Genomic DNA, 20,050 nt, shown 5'->3' on the forward strand with positions numbered 1-20,050 from the left:
CAACATAATATATAGCGTCAAATTTCTTTCTTCCTCACATTCTGTTGATAAGTTTAGTTAATTTTTGAAAATTTAAACTAAAATTCTAACATTATGATGTCGATACATTGTGTTGAAATATGTACTGAAGTTAGCATGCTAACCAGTTAGCCCCATCCCAGTCCAAAGCTATTGCACAATCAGTATAAGCACTAACATCCCCCTGGTCCCCAAGCTCCCGGTCTGAACTGCTAGCTGCATGACTAACTGAGCTAACTAGCTAAGGGCAGCTACAGTTAGCTGCAGTTAGCGGTTACTATGTTGCCCCCTGTTTGTTTTGAGTATGAATTTGATTGGTGGCCAGTTCTTACATATTGCATCTTTAAATAACATTTTGAATGCAGGATTTTTACTTTTACACAGAGTATTTCTACTCTGTGGTATTGTTATTTTTACTTAAGTAAAAGATCTGAGTTCTTCTTCCGCCACTGCCATTATTAAGCTCGAAACCTATAACTGGGTCTTTGTCATATGGTAGTTAAAGGTGTATGATGTAAGAATTTTAGCTTAAAGAATTCAAAAATGAACTAAAAGGATCAACAGGAAGGTGAGGAAATATCAGTTTTGACATTGTGCTAAAGATATCCATGTATTGTGTTGTAGGGATATCTACTGAAGTTAGCATGCTAACCAGCTAGCCCCAACACATCCTTTCTCGTAATACCACTCCAAGCTCCCAGTCCACATCACTACCTGCATGGCTAACAGAGCTCACTAGCTAATGGCAGCAACAGTTAGCAGCCTGTAGCGGTTATTTTGGTATTATGCTGCCCGCTGGTTGTTTGCAGTATGAATTTGAGACGTGGCCAATTCTTACATATTGCACCTTTAATTGAATTTGCATTACCTGAACATTGTACATATTGTTATGCATTACTGTTATTTGTCTAGTTTACGTCTGCAGAGCTCTTAGTGGGTTTTGGCTGCAACTGATTTCAAAACTTGGGTCAAAGGGGTCAAATGGTGACCCTCTGGTGTAAGAAATACTTTCCTGAACCGTTACCACAGGTGAAGTGTTTATAAAATGAGAACTGACAAATTCAAACAGATATCTGGCAGATTTCTGAGTTATATTTTTGATTTGAATGTCAAGCCCTTTACTTTATTAAATTGCCTATTTTCCATTTTCTTTCTGGGATAAAAACCCTCCAGTCAGCCACTTCTGTTTTCTGTTTTCCTAGCAGGGACGCCCTTCTCACCGTCGAAATATAAACATGCCATTGATTGACATGCTGTGTTGATTTTCTCATTACTGACAAACACACACACTTGAAGCCATTTAAAAATAATAGCATATTCCTGCCTTAAAGTGCACACCGGCTGTACCTGCAGCGGCTCTGTACGTAAAATGGCAAAGGTGAGAGATGTGTATGTATATGTGTGTGTGTGTGTGTGTGTGTGTGTGTGTGTGTATGTGTCAAAGCCCTGAGGCTATTTCACTGATCTTCTTTAGCTGGTAGCTCATACTGATATCAGTGTCTTTCCACTGCAGATCATTCACGCTCGGCTCAAGGAAACAAGGTATTACACTCATACACTGAAGAGAAATGCTCTCGTAAGAAGAAAACAACACACTTCTATTTATCTCCATCCCCACTGTCCTCACCACAGCCTCGGTGAAATCCAAGCACTCAAGACTAAATGACCTATTTGTGTTTATGATTTACTTTATATTAACGTTGCAGATCAACGCTTTCCCAATCTCCTCCACCTGCGATCCCGCTGTTTCCTGCCCCTGAGCTGCTCATTTTACCTGGCAGCGCACACATAATGAAGTCCCAAACAAACCTCCACTCTCCTATAAAATGAGAAATATGACTGTGCGGGTAATTATAAACAACTGGCTCGAGATGTTAGGAAGGATTAACCAGGAATGAAACAAATATTTAATAGAGGCCATTCACTGGGACACGGTGCCAGCAGCTACAGCTTCAACACAATATGTGCATTGACTTTTCGGGCCTGACTGCTGCTTTGCTTTCTCTTAAGCTGCCTCAGAAGACCCCCGTTGCCTCGGAGCACTTTATGCTAAGTTAATTTACCCAAATATATCCGTGGCATCATGGCGGCGACGGCGGCCCCCGCTATTCAACATCAACAACTTTGTTAATGGAAACTTGCTGATCCATAAACGTTCGCGCCGCCGCAGACGTTTGCTGGGGGGCAGTTCACGTATGAATGTTAAAAACCCACAGATCGATGAGGGGCATTTGCAAAGGAGGCATAAGGTGTGTTTAATTATAACTGCGTCACCGGGTGTGTGTGTGTTTGTTGGGGGAGGTGCTGCTGTTAAGGCTGAGGCAGGGGCCCCTGTATTTAAATAGGGTCACATCTCGGCCTCACCTTGCAAGTGTTATGCTATATTAAATGCCACTCATGTTAAGTGTGTTGAAACCCTCCTCTGATGTAGTCAAGACATAATATAAAGGTTAAATTGAAAAATGTCCCTTCAACGATACATGATTGATCTCCCGTGTACAGGCAGGAAATGTTGGCCAGACCTCTGTTTCGTCGGGCCTCTTTTAAGTGTGCGGATACGATAATGTTATAATCAGGAGCGACTGGATTAGAATTTAAGTGTCAGTCAATCAGGATTTCAAAAGGTCAATGGGAAAATTAGCAAAATGTGGGCAGGAGGTGGGTGTGAAACAACAGGGCTTAGTCACCATTTTCCAATGAAGAAAATCACAGGTGACGCTGATATTACTAATAACATTAATGATGGTTCTGATGTGTTCAAGTGTCCCAGTGACTCATGACAGTGTCAGCTTGTCCCAAACCCATACTAGGCTACTTACTGATTCTAAGTAATTAGTGTATTTAATGTGTTCACAATGAAAAGTGACCAAATGGAACAGAGGTGCCCAGACTTTCTCCCTCGGAGGTTAAAAAATGTAATTCATTGGTGGACCACGGGCCTGATTGTATTGTACGGTATTGTTAAGATGGATCCTAAGTTCCCTTAATTGACCAACTTCCTGTACAAAGTGTCACTCTGCTCACCATGGTCAGATTATGAAAAATAAATAATAATTTGAGATCCTACAGAGCAATTTTACCTCACCCCAAAGTAAAACAGCCTCATTTATTAAAACAAGCTTTTTTCCTTCTTTTTTTTTCTTGCGAGAAACATCTGGCAGGCCAAAGTGAACCTCGTGCTGGGCCCACTCTCGTCCCTCTTTGGACTCGGACTGAACAATACGCACGCCAAACACAACTGAGTTTTGATTGTGCTGTTGATCCGTGTTGAGGAGTAACTAGCATGCGACGCCTACTTAATTAAATGAAAAAATATATAACACTGTAATCTGTTACTTGTACTGAGGAAATGATGTCATCGAATTACAGCTACTAATCAAAATGTTGGTGATCACATCTGAAGATATTCTGTATATTCTGTGAAAAAGCTTATATACAAAATAAAACATTTAATTCTATTGCTTCTGAATCTTTTTGTCCATCAAGACTACAATCCACATTTAGACAGACTGCTTTCATGGGGCAGCGTGCACTCACATTTTGCACTTTGCAGCTTTGGAGAAGAAATTCAAACTCAGAATTTTAATATTCACAATATTAATGAGGTAATAATACAAACTCATATATATTTATTTTTTCAATAACTGAGTAAACAAGCTGTTATCAGAGGAAAATAAGGTCCCCAGAACACTGTTTGAAGCTTGAAAGGTGGCAGGGTCCGCCACATATAAACAAAGTAAAACAGTATGAAATTGTGTTGTTCTTTAAGGTCAGTTTGTTTATTCAGTTTATTCAGTCATGAAAACAAAGAGAGTTTGTTCGTTTAGTTTGTTTATGCATAAGAAAAATCAGTCAGTGAAGATCTTTCTCTTCTGATTCAAATATCTTCCCCAAAATACGTAGTGCACCTTTAAACCATTCGTCAGAAAAGTCATCAGATGTAATAAGTTATATTACTTTGATGAAGTAATTAAATAGATACATTACTTATCATATTCTTAATAGACTAACCTGTTATATTTCAAAAGCAACTTCCAACACAGCTGCTGAAGAACCCTTTCCTCCCACAATGCAAATAAATTGTCAATTAAATTTTAAAGATTTTAGGAAACAAAAAAGTATTTTTCCCACAAAAGTTTGGTGCTATTCTTCACCATCATGTATACAGTAACAGGAAATGATGCAACACGTGTGCCGTGCAGAGTGTCAGTTTGACTCAGCATAGAGGCAGCAAAATGTTTCACCAAAATTCGGCCACTCATTTTGTTTTTCTGGTGTGCTCCTCGAGCCGTATCCCCACCAGCCACTGACTGTTTTATTTTTTCCAGCCGTGAGCAGCTCCTCCATGTCCTCTGTGTGCAGAATTGTGAGAGAATGGAGGAAACTGACGGACTTTGAAAACTTTCTTTTAACTGAAAATAGAAGGATGTCCAACCAAACAAGGCAGATGATTAGCTCTTTTTGTGTTGGCATTGTTTCCCATTTTCAGAAACTCAGAATTGTGTTTTCCTCATTGTTACTTTATTTGGACGTCGGAGCTTCGCTGTTCAGAATAATGTATGTACAGAGTTTGACGCAAAAGCTTAATTGTATTCATGAGGAGGAAGATAGTGAGATCTAATTTTTTTTTAAGTAAAACCACATCAGGCCATTTTTTAAATGTCTTGATTGAAATACGTCTTAGAAACTCAAGGTTTTCACCAGCTGAACTCCTTGTCAGAGACAGCTGTCATGACATTGAGAAATGGCATTTTCCAAATCTGCCGTTATTCAGAAATAAATCCAACAGGAGTCACGTTAAGGTTAGACAGACTGTATTTTCCGGCGTAAAGAATGACAGAGCACGATATTCTGAACACATTCTTCTTTTTTTTGAAGAAAATTCCTCTCAACTTGTGTTCTGAAGATAGTTTGTCTCACCTCACCACCCCTGTGCTCACAGCTGCTGTGTATATACATATAGAGAATACTGTAAACTAGTCTATGTCGGCACTGGACACACAGGATAATGACAATATGAATTATTTGCTGCGTTCTTCACATTTAGATGCTTTTTTTTAAGTTTGAAGAGAACCCATCATATAATACTGTACCTCTGTACTTTGCTCCTCATTTACATTTTCAAGTCAGTAAAATTCCTCTTCTGTCCTCGGATGTCCTCACAGTACTTCCCAGTTTTGGACACAGCCAACAATGAAGGAATAAGTCCAGTCTCTCCTCTCACAGAGTCCAGAAGTGCAGGTTCAGATGTTGGGGCTCCACAACATGTATGGGCGGCCCCGTGGGGCCTATATGAACGGGGCCGTGGGAGGATCTGAACCCAGGCAGGGGTGGATCCGGAGTGGATAGGATGTAGTCAATGCTAAACTTGATCTCTGACTCTGGTTTCCCCTGCTGCCCGGGGTTTGGGATGAGGTGGTTCTGCTGGGGGCCCGGCCTCGGCCTGTCGGGGTTCAAAGGGCAGAGGGTGGAGTCGGGTTCAGGGCGGCGAGCCGCGGGCACGTGCTGGTTGCTGTGGCTCTCCAGAGGGTGGAAAGGGGTTTCTCCTGAATCACGGAAGCCGATTTTCATGTTCCTCCTGCGACGGCGCCGCCGAAAGTTGCCGTTTTCAAACAGGTCAAGCATGGATTCACAGCCGGTGGCAAAAGTCCAGTAGTTTCCCTTTCCCTTCTCATTGCCCTCTGTCCGAGGAACCTGTGGGGAATATCACAAATAATAATGATTTTAAAAAGTATTACACATGCAGAAACTACTGAGGAAAGGAAAAAAGATCTCTAAACTACAACTATTTCTACTTCTCTACTACAAAGAAGATAAAAAGCACCATGACAAAAAAACAATGAAGAAAAAAAAAGTGTACAAATTAAATGATGTAATAAGTGTTGTATTGTACCTTGATGAAGCAGCTGTTGAGGGACAGGTTGTGTCTGATGGAGTTCTGCCAGGCTCTCTGGTTGGAGCGGTAGTAAGGGAATCTCTTCATGATGAACTCGTAGATGCCCGACAGAGTGACCCGCTGCTCGGGGCTCTGCTGGATGGCCATGGCTATCAGAGCTATGTAGCTGACACACAGACACACACACACACACACAATCAAGAAACACAATGTGACAAGTTAGAATAGGACAACACATGATAAAGACTCTTAACCCTTGTTGACCTTCTCTTATTTTCCCTCTGTATGTGTGAAGCAAATCTACCAACTGCCTTCCTTGAAAATGTTTATCTTTTCTTCTGACCTCAATAATTAAAACCAACCCGAATTAATATATTCATTGTCTATGAATCTGTCGATCATTTTCTTGATTAATCGACTAGGTGTTTGGTCTTTAAAATGTCAGAAAATTATGAGAAATGTGCCCCAAAGCCCGAGATGACATCTCATCAAAAATATTAAGCTTACCGTCATAGAGGAGTGAAGAAACCGGAAAATATTCACATATAAGAAGCTAAAATCAGAGAATGTTTACTTTTTTATTTTGAAAAATGTGTTTGTTGCAGATCTAATATACAGAAAAATAATGAAGTGGTGATTCTTTCCATTGCAATAACAAATTAGACTAAAGAATTTGATGAAGGTGAGACAATAATATATTTTATGTTGTATATAATATATAATATATATATATATATATATATATATATATACAAGTTTTTTAAAAGACAGAGACAAAAATGAAATGTACAGTTTGATATCTTAAATAGTGATGTTACTGTGCATCAGACCTCTTATGAATAAACTCTTATAAATCCTCTAATAACAGAAATCTAGATGGACTTATTTGTGGTACACAAGAGTTACTGTCAATGCCAAATTACAGATATAGAACATATTAAAATGTATTTGATTTTTTACAGCTGTGGTCTCTGAGAACCCAACGAGAAGTACGGCGTCATTATTTGGAGCCGACCTTCATCATCAGTTTAACATCATGTTTATGAGCAATTCTCATAATATTTCAACTTTGTGCAGTGTCAAGATGATTGAGCAATGTTAGGTTTGTTTATTGAGGTTTTATGGGGCTCTTTCAAAACATCGTGGTTAACTTAGTGAGGAGGGAATGGCAGGTTTTGGATATCATTTTTAATTTCACAATTCACCTTTTATGTTACTTCATATTTGGGACAAAAATGTATGAAATAACATTCTTAAAAAAAAAAAATCTCCAACATATGATGCAAACAAATTGTGCCTAGTCAACCATACTATATTTTATAAATATGACTCTTAAAGGGAAGTTGATTTTTGATTACTTTTATATGCTAAAAACTATGATACACTTTGTGTATGCTGGTAAAACTGAACAAGGTTTCAAAGATAAAGCTTTTTGTTTTGCTTTGCCCAAATCATACGGAAAACAAAGGTCATTTTACACTTTTTTAAGGAAAACTAAAAATGAGGAAATACTGCATCAGCATTCTCACTATTGTGTCTTTCTAATTCCTTTGTATCAAGTTACAAAATCTACAAAATACTGGTTAACAACATCGTGTTAAACAGCTTCCTCAAAGTTTATAAAATAAAGAGAAAAAAAAGAAATATTAAAAACTGAAAATCTACCATACCTGTACGCAGGTCGACACATTTTCTTCTCTTCATCCGTGCTGGAGGAAGGGTATCCGTCTCCATCGTAGTTGAAACAGTTGAAGGGGTAGTTGGAGTTATCAAACATATCTACAGCTCGGTGTGTGATCCACAGTGTGACTCTCCTGGCCAAAGCCCAGCAGCAACCCCCTGTCCTGCTGCTCTGCTCTGCCACCATGCTCTGCTCGGCCAGCTGACACTCACTCTGAGCTCTGCTGATGACGGCTGCCTCCATGCAGCCCCCCTCTCCTCTGCCCCTCCTCGTCCTCGTCCCAGCTGCAGGTCTCCAGACTCAGGACCACCTCTCTGAGCTCTGTCGGCTCTTGTAGCTCTTGTGTTTACGGCGTTTAACTGTTTGTCTCAACTACACGTCTCAGATTTGCAAATCGAGATTTCATATTTATTTTGTCACCAGCACTGCACATTTTTTAGGTTATTCAAGGTGGCCTACTGTATCACATCTTTCAGATTTACCTCTTTTGGTGTATTTCAAACTTTAATACACTTTAAACCCGTACCTCATTTAAGTCTCACGCACATATAATGAAATATAGCCTTCAAAAAGGTTTGTAATAAAAGAAGTCAGAAAAAAAGTGTTTATTTTAGTATTGAAGATGCTCCAGCTGTGTGCTTTCTGACAATGCTCTATTGTTTTGTATTTATAGTCCATGTTTTTGCAGTTAAAACTTAATTCTGTGAAGTTAAAACCACTCCGACAGCTGTTACATTCAGTGGAGTAGAAGGATGTTTCCTCTCAGAAATGTCGAGTAAATGTTGAGCAAGTGGGCTTCGGGCTTCAGTTCCCCCCAAATTGCTCTCAGCTATGTGCCTGTTAGGGCTAAGCAGGACACTCTGTTCCTTTTTATATTTGTATTTACAAGATCTGATGGCCCTTGTTGAGCAATAATTGGAGGTTATTTTTGGTCAGTTTACAGGTCCCGGTCCAAACTCTTTAACAGAGTAATGCACCAGTTTAACCTTAAACTCCATTAAAGGCAAAAATATAAAAAAATATTGAAATAAATGCAGCAGAACCAGAGATATCAGCTTTTTCAATCCATGCATTCTTCCTCCTTGTCCTCCTCCTTGAGCCTACATTACCCACAAAGCAACCTGACCGCACTCTGCTCTCAAATTTAGGAGCAGTTTGTTTGAGTGTAACCCAAACCAGTCAGGAACTGTTTATTAAGTCTTCATGAGCTGGATGAGTCAACAGAGTTTCTATTCAGTGTTGTTTCTGCCATCAATCCAAAGATGTACTTTATTCATTTAAACTTGATTTCTTTTTAGTTTGGAGAGGGTTGGATTGAGGTTTAAAGTTTCATATGTATTCTGATTATTATCTACCCAAGGTATTCCTCTTGTGTTTGGTTCATTTTGTAAAAAAAAAACGTTTTATGAAATCTGAAATATGTTTCTTTAGGTTCAACTCAGTGCTTGTGCTCTGGTTAGGTTGGGACATTTAGGATATCTGTGGGAACAGAATCAGCACATTTATGTTATACCTCTGATGTAGACAAACACCTCTGTGAAAAACTGAACTTTAGATATTATGTTACGAGGGTAACATCATCGAGGGTGGTTAGACCATAAAAACATAGTGACACCTTGACCTGCACGCACGTCTTTGTCTTTGCTCAGATCAACCAATCGATTATTGGAAAACTCGACATGTCTACTCATTCTGCTTTAGTGAGTACCTCAGAAAGTCCTGCAACAGTGAAACCACTGAAGACGAGAACTGTCTTCACTGCCGATGCTATTTGTTCAGTGTCCTGACATGAAGATCAGGTCAAAGAAACCTGGTAAGATTTTCTTACTTGACATGGATAGACTTTTTCAGCACTGTGCCTCTCTAGTCCAGCCTAATATTTGCTGTTATTTATTCATAAATTATCTGAAGTTTTAAAAATCATAGTGAATCATTAGATAGCAGTTGGATTTTCACACAGGATTACTTTAATGCATCATTCATAATTTCCTGTATCCGGTAAAACACATTGAGAAATACAGTGCCTCTGATATGTTTTCATAAAAACATAAATATTTAGAGATCATTGTGTAATGTAACAAGGTTTCTGTTTTCTCTCTGCATGCTAAAACACATTAATTCTGCTGTCAGTGTTGCTAATCATTTAATCAAAATTGAAAACGATGATGTCTGCATTGTGACATAGCAACCCCGGCATGTGTGTAAGGCGTGATTTAAAGTTATGACCCAAACCTCACCAAGTTACAACAACGTAATATAATCCAAACAAAAAAGATCCAGAAAACAGATGTGGCTGCATGTCTTTGGTAATACAGTGATTATCTTTACAAATAGACCCACAACTTGTAATACTGTTGCCCAAACTTCCAGCAGGATTCTGGGTGGTCCGCAGAACCTTCTAGACCGCCTTCATGTTTTATTTTGCTTCTTTTTATAGCCTAATCTCTCTAACTGTACCTAAAACAGCTCACTCCAAACCAACAAACAATCCTTTGCATCTTTGTTTTCTTTTTCTCTCCGCTAACTCTTTGGGGTGTGTGTGTGTGTGTGTGTGTGTGTGTCCACTCTGGCAGACGTTTAGTCAACAACGGGAAGTTTTCTAGATGCTATCTATAATGCTCTCTAATGGCCATAAATTGTTTCCGCGTCTATAGAACAGGGGGATGTGTATTTTGAAGGGCTCTTAACGGGGCAATTGGAGGTCTCCCGTGAGGCGACAGAGGCCGGGAAAACAGCCTGAGGTCCGACCAGCCTCTGTGTGTGGCCCCGCTGCTGCAGGAGAGGCCTGTCGGAGGTGCATCGGTCCACCCAGAGACATTAAAGCAGCTCTCTCTTTATTCCTGATTGGCTAATGGAGCAGCTAAAAGGTCAACGCTGTACTCAATTAAAGGTGAAGGCCCAGATTTTTTAAGTGGATGCATAAAAAGCTTCAGTGCCTCTCGAAGCATGAAAGAAAATCGCTGCAATTCGTTTGTCTTCTCTTTACATTAGAAATTGTGGTGTAGACGTGCAGTACAGGTAAAATCAATGATGGTGGGTGTAACCATGCAGAGCCACAGCTACCAGTGAGGACACCGAGGTCGTGCGCTCCGTTTATTTTAAAGGTTTTAAGGGGAGTTTAATTCCTACAGTTAAAAACTCAACATAATAAAAGTATTTTTCAAGTTTGTAAAATGTCCATTTCTTTGCAAACGTCACCATGTGTTCTGTTTTGTCTTTACATTTTGAAATCCCCTTATCCCTACCTTGATCAAATTTTTGGTGCCAGCTAAGCTAAACCAACATGCCTCACATAGTTATGTTATGATTAATTAATGCATATCTCATCATGATTTAATGCATGAATTCATGCAGGGTGTATCATGAATTGCTGATGCTCATCATTAATAAATCAGTTCACACTTACAGGTGCAACATGTAAGAAATGGCCACCTGTCTGAGGTCGCTCCAAACAAAAAGAGGGCGGCATATCATCTGCTACAGTAAGTGCTGCAGCTGCCGTTAGCTTGTTAGCTCAGTTAGCCGTGCAGCTCAAGGTCAAGATTGGGAATATGGTATCACGAGGTCGGCGGGACCAGGGCCAGTCGTTTGTTTCCTTGGAATTCCTTGCATTGTATTTGTTAGCATTACCGAGCAAAATGGCGCTCTGGCTGTCATACTTACATTTGTTTTTCTAAACACTGAAGCAAAACAGGCTATTAATATAACTAAACTTCTTACAAAAAAGTTACATAGTGCACCTTTAAAGGATCCGCGTACTTCTCCCACCAATGAGTTCTACTTTACTGGGTTCATCTATTCACATTTTTCCTTGATCCGTTCCACCACAACCTCTTCTTCTCGAAAGTAACTGACTCTTTTTAACAAGCGCTGACAAAAGTGAGCTCACGCCTGTTCGTTCCAGACAGGAAAAACAGATTGATTCATATGAAGCTGTAAATAAACCGACAGAGGGAGGCAGTGTAGAGGAGAGGAGGAGGTCACCGTATCAGGTTGGTTTGAACTGAGATCTGATAAGCACCTCATGGTTCACTCCCATGACGAGGCTTCCTCTGGCGTCCTGTCTGCGGCCGGCCGCGCTGATTACAGCCCTTAGTTCTCCTCTGGTCACTCTCTGTCCCTCTGATGGTTGTCTCAGACTCCGCTTCCTCCATTCATAGCTCTGTCTGCCTGCGTTTGTGAGTGATTGTGTGTGTGTGTGTGTGTGTGTGTGTGTGTGTGTGTGTGTGTGTGTGTGTGTGTACATGCATTTATGTAAACCAACCAAGTAGCTTTTCCGGGGGCTGTTCTGCGAGGAAAGGTTATCAAAACACAACAGTGCACTGGGAACTGTAAACATGCTTATACACAGATCTGGGGCTGAGGGCCATTTTCCTTTGCACTGTACTGTGCAGTCATCCTCACTGCCACCATTCACTGTCAAATTACACCGAGAGCTGCAGATAAGAGCTGCAGAACAGGCCTGAGTTCACCTGGGTGTTCTGTTAGCTCCATAATCACAGGCGACTCACGGGTCGACTGTGATTATGGAGCTAATAGCTGCAGTTGAGCAGTGTTTTTTTAACAACAGAGGAACTTATTTATTCAAAGTGGAGTCATCAATGGCACAGGATGCCAAGAATTGTAAAAAACAAACAAACACAAGATTAACTAATAAACTATTTGCATCCATTAAGTTTTACAAAACAAAGTTACACCTTCAGTACAACTTCAAAACATGATATCCCATCGCTGTTGTTTGTTGTGACACAAACCCAGATTATCAGGATTGACATTTAATTTAATGATATAATCTAGTTGTCTCTACCTGCTTCTAGTCTTTATGCTAAACTAGGCTAAACATGTCCAGGTTCCATTTCTAAAGTATCTAAAATGTGTATTATTAATTCAGGCAGTGTTGTAAAAAGTACACAAAAGTCGAGACAGCGTTGTTTTGTAAGCTCAATAATGTCACATAATGTCACAGCCGTGCAAGATGCAGTCAGGAAACTTAAAAGGTTCGAAGAGACGTTCAAAGAGAAGAAGAAATGAAAAAGGAAGATACATAAATAAACAAGTTTGTGGAAAAAACGAAAGGGATGCAAAGGGAGTGGAATACTGAAATATTTACAGAAATGAATACATATCTAAATACATAAATTCAAAAACAAAATAGAAAATTAAATGAGAAAGTAAAAAAATAGTTTAGATTGATACAAAGGTAAATAAATACATAGTATTAGCAGGTTAAAGCTGAAATATAAATTCATCAAGATCAAAAATCAATTATTGCCTACATTTATTCTTAGTATTATTTTTGGCATATTATTTATTGAGCCGTTCACTTGTTTCTTTATGTATTTTTTATTTTGTCAGTTTCTGTCCTCCGTACAGCACAAGGGAGGATTATGTTAATGAGATGAAACAGCTTCCTTAAACACTGTACAGATCTTTACCAGCAGCTCCTGCAACAATAATGTCCTCTTGAGACATGTTTTTATGTTGTTGTCTTTCATACATTACATTGCCTTACTTTACTCAAGCACTGTGCTTTAGTACAATTTTGAGGTACTTTTACTTTACTTGAGTATATAACATGATGCTATTTTATACTTCTACTCCACGATATTTCAGCGTTGAATATTGTACTTTTACTTTTACCTCACTACTTTTATCTGACAACTATAGTTACTAGTTACTATGTTGCTTACGTTTCTGCTTTTGTCCTGAAGGTGTCTGATTATTGAATGAGGGAAGAAGAAACTGTCACTAGATTCAGTCAAAAATGGTAACTACTGTAGGTACTTACTGTAGTATTCCTTTAAAGGGGTACTTCACTGATTTTACATTCAAGTCAATTTACTAGGCACAGGAAGAACTACTTTTACTTTTCAAGTCTTGTAGAGTTAGAATAGAAATTTTCTGGAAAAGACTTTCTTTTTGGTTGTAATTTTTCCACATTTATGATGTGTAGAAAATGATAATGCTAATGTGGAATTATATTACCATTTTCAAATTTATATTATCTCTTATTTTCAATAATTCGTCACCTTTGAGCTTCCATTACAGTGATTCATATTTTAAGAAGCAAGAATGATCACCGATTGTATGTTTTAACTAACTACATTATTTTTGTTGTCTTCCATGATGATTAAATATGAATCATCTCTTCACAAACAATATAAAAACATGTTCATATTAAACTAAGACACACTCACAGGCTGTTCCTTCTGAAGAAAACACTGAATCACGACTTTATTCTGCTTATTTTGTTTTATTGCACTTTTACCATGATGCAAAGAAATGAAAAAACAAAGATTCCCACAGAAACAATGAGTTGAATAAAAAAAAGAAGCATTTTCACTTAAAGAACACATCATCTAAAGGTTCTCCGTGGATCCACCCATACGTCCAGACACACTGTACTGACCTGACACAGGACTATGGGAACTTAGACTGTATAATAAAACCCTTATGGAACAGATGGAGTCAGCACACACGTATATGTAGACCTGCTTAACTTCTCTAGAGCTCGTATCCTGGAGGAGTCAGAACCTTTCCGCTATGAAACCAGACATTCAAGTATTTCTATCATTGCACAGGCACTAGATTTTCCTACTGTATATATTAACTTTCAGCCAGCGACTGAATCGTTGACACCGACAGCTACGCTATGAGCTGTCGGTTATGAATGAAATATACATCCTGAAAAATAATCTCTCCACAACAGCAACATCTGGACATCAAATATATTACAAAGAAAACAATAATATAAAACTATTAGTGTCACATTTGGCTTTTGGTACCATAAATCTAACCTCATATGTGTCGCGCTGAAAGAAATAGAAACAGTAGTTGGGTTAAATGTTGTAAACACAGGCGCAGACTTGCTCATTTGACTTTAACCGATACTTGTGGCAGCTAGGAACTGAGTTTAAAGCGAGCTTGATGCTTGGAAATATGGAGAGGGTTTATTTGACTGAGAGGCACCGACCTGGTAGTTACTTTTGCATGTGCTCAGTTTGCCCTCTTTTGGACAAATGAGGAAGCACACCACTGTGATGTAAAATTCAATTCAAATGGTTCATTTGAACAAAAGAAAAGTGATGTTGATGATTTATTTTAAACAATAAATATGATTTTCTTTTTTAATAAATACTCTCTCAAGTACAAGTAACATTTATGGGCAAAATTAAAGGACAAATCCAGGAGTAAACCTGCACTCCGATCAAATATCTCCATCTTGAATACCAATGATAGAAGCTGAATCAGCTCAGCAGAAATAAAATATATATAAAAAAAGACACTTTGCAATAAAACACTTTTTTTTCAGCAAATCAATAAAACATCATTTTGATAATTAAGACAACGAGAGTCAACCTCCACCGTTTCCTCCACCATGAACCGAAACACTTGCAATACCGACGATACGTATAAACACATAATTCAGCTTGTGAAGGGAGGGAGGGGCGGTGGGGAGGGGTTCTATACAAGTCCCTCAGAATTCACTGAATTCAAAAAAGGGTCCTGAACGAGACAGAGAGAAGGCGTCTCTTGCAAGACTTTCATGGTTTGGTAGTGCTGCGGTGGGTCGGTGGGTGTTCGGGTCGGCTGCGGTGACACTATCCTACACTAGAGTCAGGGGCGGATATTTTAAGGAGTCTGGGTCAGTTCAGTCTGTGGCCCGGCACCCAGATCCGTCCAGAAGTCTTCGACATCACCTGCGTCTCGAGCAGTCATTTCACTGTTTGTCAAAGTCCTATCCAGCAGGCCTCCACTTCTTCCACACAGCTTATATTAACCTCAGTCAAGTGGGCTTCACTGTGAGTTCAGCAACGAAAAAAAATCAAGCCCTCTGAGAAATTCAGCACAGATGGAGAGCATCTGTGTTACAGGACGCCAGTTCAGTTCTAAGAGAAAGACTGGATCTCCTATCTCCAGGGATTCAGTCAGATCCAGCTGCCAGCGCCCTCAGACAGCTACCTCCGCCGGGGGCCGGTGTGGGCGTGGTCTGTCCCCTGGTGCCCCTGGAGGTCGTCCTCTACGACGTAAGTGTAGCCCTCCTTTTCGATGCATTCTGACATTGCATTCAGCACCTGGTGACAATGACAAGAAAAGATAAAAGGTTAAAGGAAGGAGAAAAGCTGTTTTCATTCTTTATAGTTACTATTAGAGGTCAAAAAAGGTTAAAGCAATTTTTTCAAAAAGTCATATTTTTCCTGGATGTTTCAAAGAGTAGTTGAACACTAGTTCAGTTTCTTGCCCAGATTCCAATGAGAAGATTGATACCACACATGTTTGTACACTTAATATGAAGGTATGGTCAGCAGCTGGCTAGCTTAGCTTAGCTTAGCATTAAGACCGGAAGCTACAGTACAGCTACAGCAACCCAGGGAGCCCACGAGCACCTCTGAAGCACATGCTATATCTTGTTTGTTTAATCTGTACAAAAACAGAAGTGGGGAAACGGTGGTGGTAGGATAGTGCAATGCTAAGCTAAGCTAATGACTTTCAGACTATAAGGTCCCATTTAACGCTCATTTTCAGGTTCCTTCTTTAATTTTGGGTGTTTTTTAAATATCAAAACACATTATTTTTCTCACACTGTCCATTGCTGCAGCACCTCTTTTCACCCTCCATGCGGACGCTCCATTTTAGCTCAGCCTGGTCTGATTGGTCAGCTCTCACAGGCTTGAGCAGGCAACACACTCTGTGTTTCAGCATCAGCTTTGTCTGTGTTTTAAACCACGGCAGGGAGGATTTATGGAAATCCTGACGGTGCGTTTGAAGGCACAGTTCATGAATACAGGCTTTGTGCATTTCTCTGTGGATTGAGCGTTTTGATACTTTCATAGTATTCATACTGCAGCTAGACCTGTTTTATAATAAAAGGGCATGGGAATCTCACTTTCAACAATATGGGACCTTTAAATAGCTAAAAGTCACAAATGGAAGTGGTATCTTCTGGGCAATGAAGTGAATAAACATAATCCTAAAATGTTAAGCGATAACTTTAAAGATTCAGAGACTAAACACTGTATAAAGTGAGTGCAGTGCTGCTAGAAGGTCAGTGAGCCCTTCAGCTTTTTCTGCATTTCTGTCGTCTCAAATGTGATCAGATTTATCTCAGTCCTAAAGATAAATAGACTAGCGGTGCTGTACGCAGCACTGACCAGGCGTAGTCGTCTGTCCATGGCTTCCAGGTGTGGCTGGATGAGGATGGGACTGAGGCGGTCCCTCACCAGGGATTCTGCCATGAGCATGGACAGCTTGTATTCTTCCTTAGCCAGCAGCTGCAGACGCAAGTGGGTCGACTTCCTTACCCTGCAGAAAGAGAGCAGCCGGAGGGGAAACAGTCAGCGAAGGCTAACGTGAAAGTCCTGGTTATATTTTGTACGAGGATCAATAAAGCTACACGCTCTTCTTATTACGCTGCATCAACACACCAGCAAAGAAGCCTTACCTGCAGCACTGGGTCAGTGGCACCAGGATGGACAGCTCGTCATGGGAGTGCTTTCCAAAGCTACAGTGAAAGATAAAAGAATGGATGTTTCTGAAAGTGATCACTAGTATTCAAATATTTTTCTCACATTTTACTGTTTGCAACGTTCACTGTGTAAAGTTTAAAGGATCAAATGTTGCAACACCGTGATTCTACACTGGCCCAGAATGGACAAGCCAAACAGAGGCTCAAGCGAGGGGCTTTCACGTTTTTTAGCAGCCACCGTAGATGAGGGTGAGATGAGGGGTGTTCAGTTGGTTGCAATTTGCAACAACATTGCTAGATGTTGCTAAATCCCACATAATGGACCTTTAAGGTTTGATTAAAAGTCATCCAAAACGTATGCCAATAAACATGATTTTCTTCAGGAGATGCTTCTTTAGCTGTAGTTTGTCTTCATTACTTAATTTGACCATTTAATACCGTGTGTTTTTCTTTTCTTTCTTTTCTTTTCTAATTATAGATCTATATACACTGATACGTTACAGCTGAACCAACAAGCGGAGTTATGAAAGTTGTGAATGACAACAGACTATAATGCATTGACTTACCCTCTGCCGTTGTCCAGATGGATGATAAAAGTCTCATTTCCAAACTTTTCAAACGTCTCATAATGGTGACGATCCATGTTTCCTGTGATGGAATACACGTAAATAATTCAGCCAAGAGGGAAATGGAGGCCAAATAAAATAAAGAAAGCACATACAGATGAGTGATCATGTAGTTTACAATACATGTGTGCATGCACACAATAATGTTTTTTACACAAAAACCTGTAGTTGTTTGTGTCGTCAACTCACCCATGAGGAAGTCAAAGACGGTCATGTCCATGATGTCCAGAAGTCGTGTCCCACTGTCATAAGGTGGAGTCTGTTTGACTTCCTCGCAGTAGTCCGGGTCCACCTCCCATCTGAAAGTGACATATCAAACAATGTCTCGTTCACATTCTCGTTTTTATTTGCAAAACCATCACAAAACCTGTTTGTTTCCCCTTTGAGATGTTGTTTACTTGATGATGATTTGATGATTTTCTTTTTTAATCAAAACAAGACTGCAGCTAGAGGCACCCTGTGGAGTTTTGGGCCACTAGTAGCACTAAGGAGAAATGTTTCTACATGCACAAGTACGCATGTGCACAAGTGATACACTTTCCTGATGAAAATGCTTTTCCACTAATTGACAGTGATGCCGAGCAAAAGTGAGGAAGAGGAAGACTGTAAGCTAGCAAACATAGATGTAAACAAAGAAGTATTTAAAATAATTTAAAAATCATTTTTTTTATGAAAACAAAATAACATTTAATACGGTTGTTAGACCTCCGGGAGGTGTTTAAGTAAGAAAAACAGAATGTAAATATACTTATGTTTGTTTACCAGAAAACTCCTTAAGTGTGGCATGATCTGTACAGTTTTATTCTATTTACATGTCTGTTGTTTACATGATATTGCCGCTGGTCAGTGGGTGTGATGAATATCCTCTGATAGCTGCCCTGTCTGAGTGCAGGATCAATCTCTTACTCTGCCTTCTTGCGTTTGTGGTAGGAGCGTCTCCACGGGTTCCTCCAGGTCTTGCGTTTGGCGAGGGCCAGGTCTGGGAGGAAGGCGGCCAGGGATCCTTCTATCTGGTCCGGTTTACCGCACAGAGCGTGCTCAGTGGAGCAGTAGTACGAGCACTCTCCATAGAAACACACGTTGTTGGCTGAGAATTGGAAAAAGGAACACAGGTTGTTTAGGTTTACTCTATTATAGTACTCCCGTTTGAAATTCACAGCACATATATTAAAAAACTATATTCTCAAGATTGAAATGAACTGGGGACATTCAATCAGTTGTATGATTTGCTGAGACTGTCAGTAATTTTAATCCAGTAAAAAACTTCCTTGTGTATGATAAGTACAGTAAAGGTTGCATCGCTAATTAACTGTCGTGCTTTGCTCAAGCTAAAATCCCCTGATAATACTAATCCCATGCAAATGAATATTCCAATAACTCAGGGCACAGCAGGAGCTTTTCTCTACATTATGAAGAAGGAAACTCTTCATCAGAAAAATGATGGCAATAATAACATATTGTTTTCTGAGATCATCTCATAAATTCTATTCATGGATGGATGTTTTGTATACGTGACCTAACTATAAAGAGCAGAACTGACATTTGTGCAGCATTTTTATCAATTCTGCGGATGTAAAAATCAATCCCATGATATCTTGATTAAATGTTGATGAAGGCTCTCAGTCATCCAGGTCAGTATAGGTCAGGTCCAGGTCAGTATAGCACCATCTTGATTAAAGTTTTCAATGCTTCCGATGCGTCCCTCTCTTTTACAGTGCGTACCTGGTGAAATGAAGAAGGTCCTCCACAGCTTTTTGTCTCGCGTGACGTCTCGGATCTCCTTCGTCATGTTGACGAGCCTGCCGGCCACAGGAGGGACTCGGCGGAAGTCCAGGACCCTACAGGACAGAGGCACAAACTGAGGGGTTACATTATGCCTCCAGAGTACAGCAGACGCTGTAGGTGTGAGGTGCGCCTTCATAGGGGGGTGCGAGAGAACCACGGGAGACATGAATCATGCATAAAAGTAGCGAAAGTAGCTCCAGAACTTGTTTTCTTCCTCATCAAAATAATCCAGTAATAGTTGTCTGTACATGAATGAGTACAGTGCAAACAGGAGCAGCTAATAGATAATTTGGCATACTTTTAATGGTGCCATTTTGCCAAATTGTAAACACATATAAGTTAAGAAACATATCTCAAGTGTCAGACTTTGAAAACCACCGGAATATAGTGATTAGTGTAGATAAAGAATGAGACTGTGAGACCGATTTGGAACAAAATCATGCTCAAAGTATAACTGAATTAGGAGACAGGTGTTGTTATTGGCTGAAGCCCTGAAAATGTTGCTTTGTTTTAGATATTTGTGGAATGTTAGAGAGCAAACAGACGTATGTATGTGCTGAACAACTTCCTGCAAGAGT

The 20,050-nt window shown here is 39.8% G+C and overlaps 2 protein-coding genes across 2 annotated transcripts in view; both read right to left on the reverse strand.

The window, feature by feature from the left end:
- Window positions 1-4,923: 4,923 nt before the first annotated feature.
- Window positions 4,924-7,691, reverse strand: foxl3 (forkhead box L3). Its single transcript, XM_073490342.1, has 3 exons — window positions 7,585-7,691; window positions 5,912-6,080; window positions 4,924-5,712 (listed from the first exon to the last, which is right to left on the reverse strand). The coding sequence occupies exons 1-3, from the start codon at window positions 7,689-7,691 to the stop codon at window positions 5,239-5,241; spliced, it is 750 nt and encodes a 249-aa protein (XP_073346443.1). The 3' UTR covers window positions 4,924-5,238.
- A 6,137-nt stretch (window positions 7,692-13,828) lies between these two features.
- The window catches only part of fam20cb (FAM20C golgi associated secretory pathway kinase b), a 56,435-nt gene continuing 50,213 nt past the window's right edge, over window positions 13,829-20,050 (reverse strand). Inside the window, exons 5-11 of the mRNA XM_073489124.1 lie at window positions 19,410-19,525; window positions 18,594-18,774; window positions 17,877-17,986; window positions 17,628-17,709; window positions 17,038-17,097; window positions 16,748-16,898; window positions 13,829-15,670 (exon numbers count right to left, since the gene is read on the reverse strand). Coding sequence (XP_073345225.1) covers window positions 15,554-15,670; window positions 16,748-16,898; window positions 17,038-17,097; window positions 17,628-17,709; window positions 17,877-17,986; window positions 18,594-18,774; window positions 19,410-19,525 — 817 coding nt within the window. The 3' untranslated portion in view covers window positions 13,829-15,553. The remainder of the gene's footprint in view (window positions 15,671-16,747; window positions 16,899-17,037; window positions 17,098-17,627; window positions 17,710-17,876; window positions 17,987-18,593; window positions 18,775-19,409; window positions 19,526-20,050) is intronic.

Source organism: Pagrus major, chromosome 20, assembly GCF_040436345.1.
Source record: "Pagrus major chromosome 20, Pma_NU_1.0".
Taxonomy (NCBI): domain Eukaryota; kingdom Metazoa; phylum Chordata; class Actinopteri; order Spariformes; family Sparidae; genus Pagrus; species Pagrus major.

What these genes read in the sequence shown, in the direction of transcription:
- foxl3 (XM_073490342.1), bottom strand. Translation starts at nt 7,691, where the DNA reads ATGTTTGATAACTCCAACTACCCCTTCAACTGTTTCAACTACGATGGA. An exon ending in ATGTGTCGACCTGCGTACAG is followed by an intron (nt 6,081 to 7,584) that starts GTATGGTAGATT and finishes TCTGTGTGTCAG; the next exon opens with CTACATAGCTCTGATAGCCA. An exon ending in TCAACAGCTGCTTCATCAAG is followed by an intron (nt 5,713 to 5,911) that starts GTACAATACAAC and finishes TATTCCCCACAG; the next exon opens with GTTCCTCGGACAGAGGGCAA.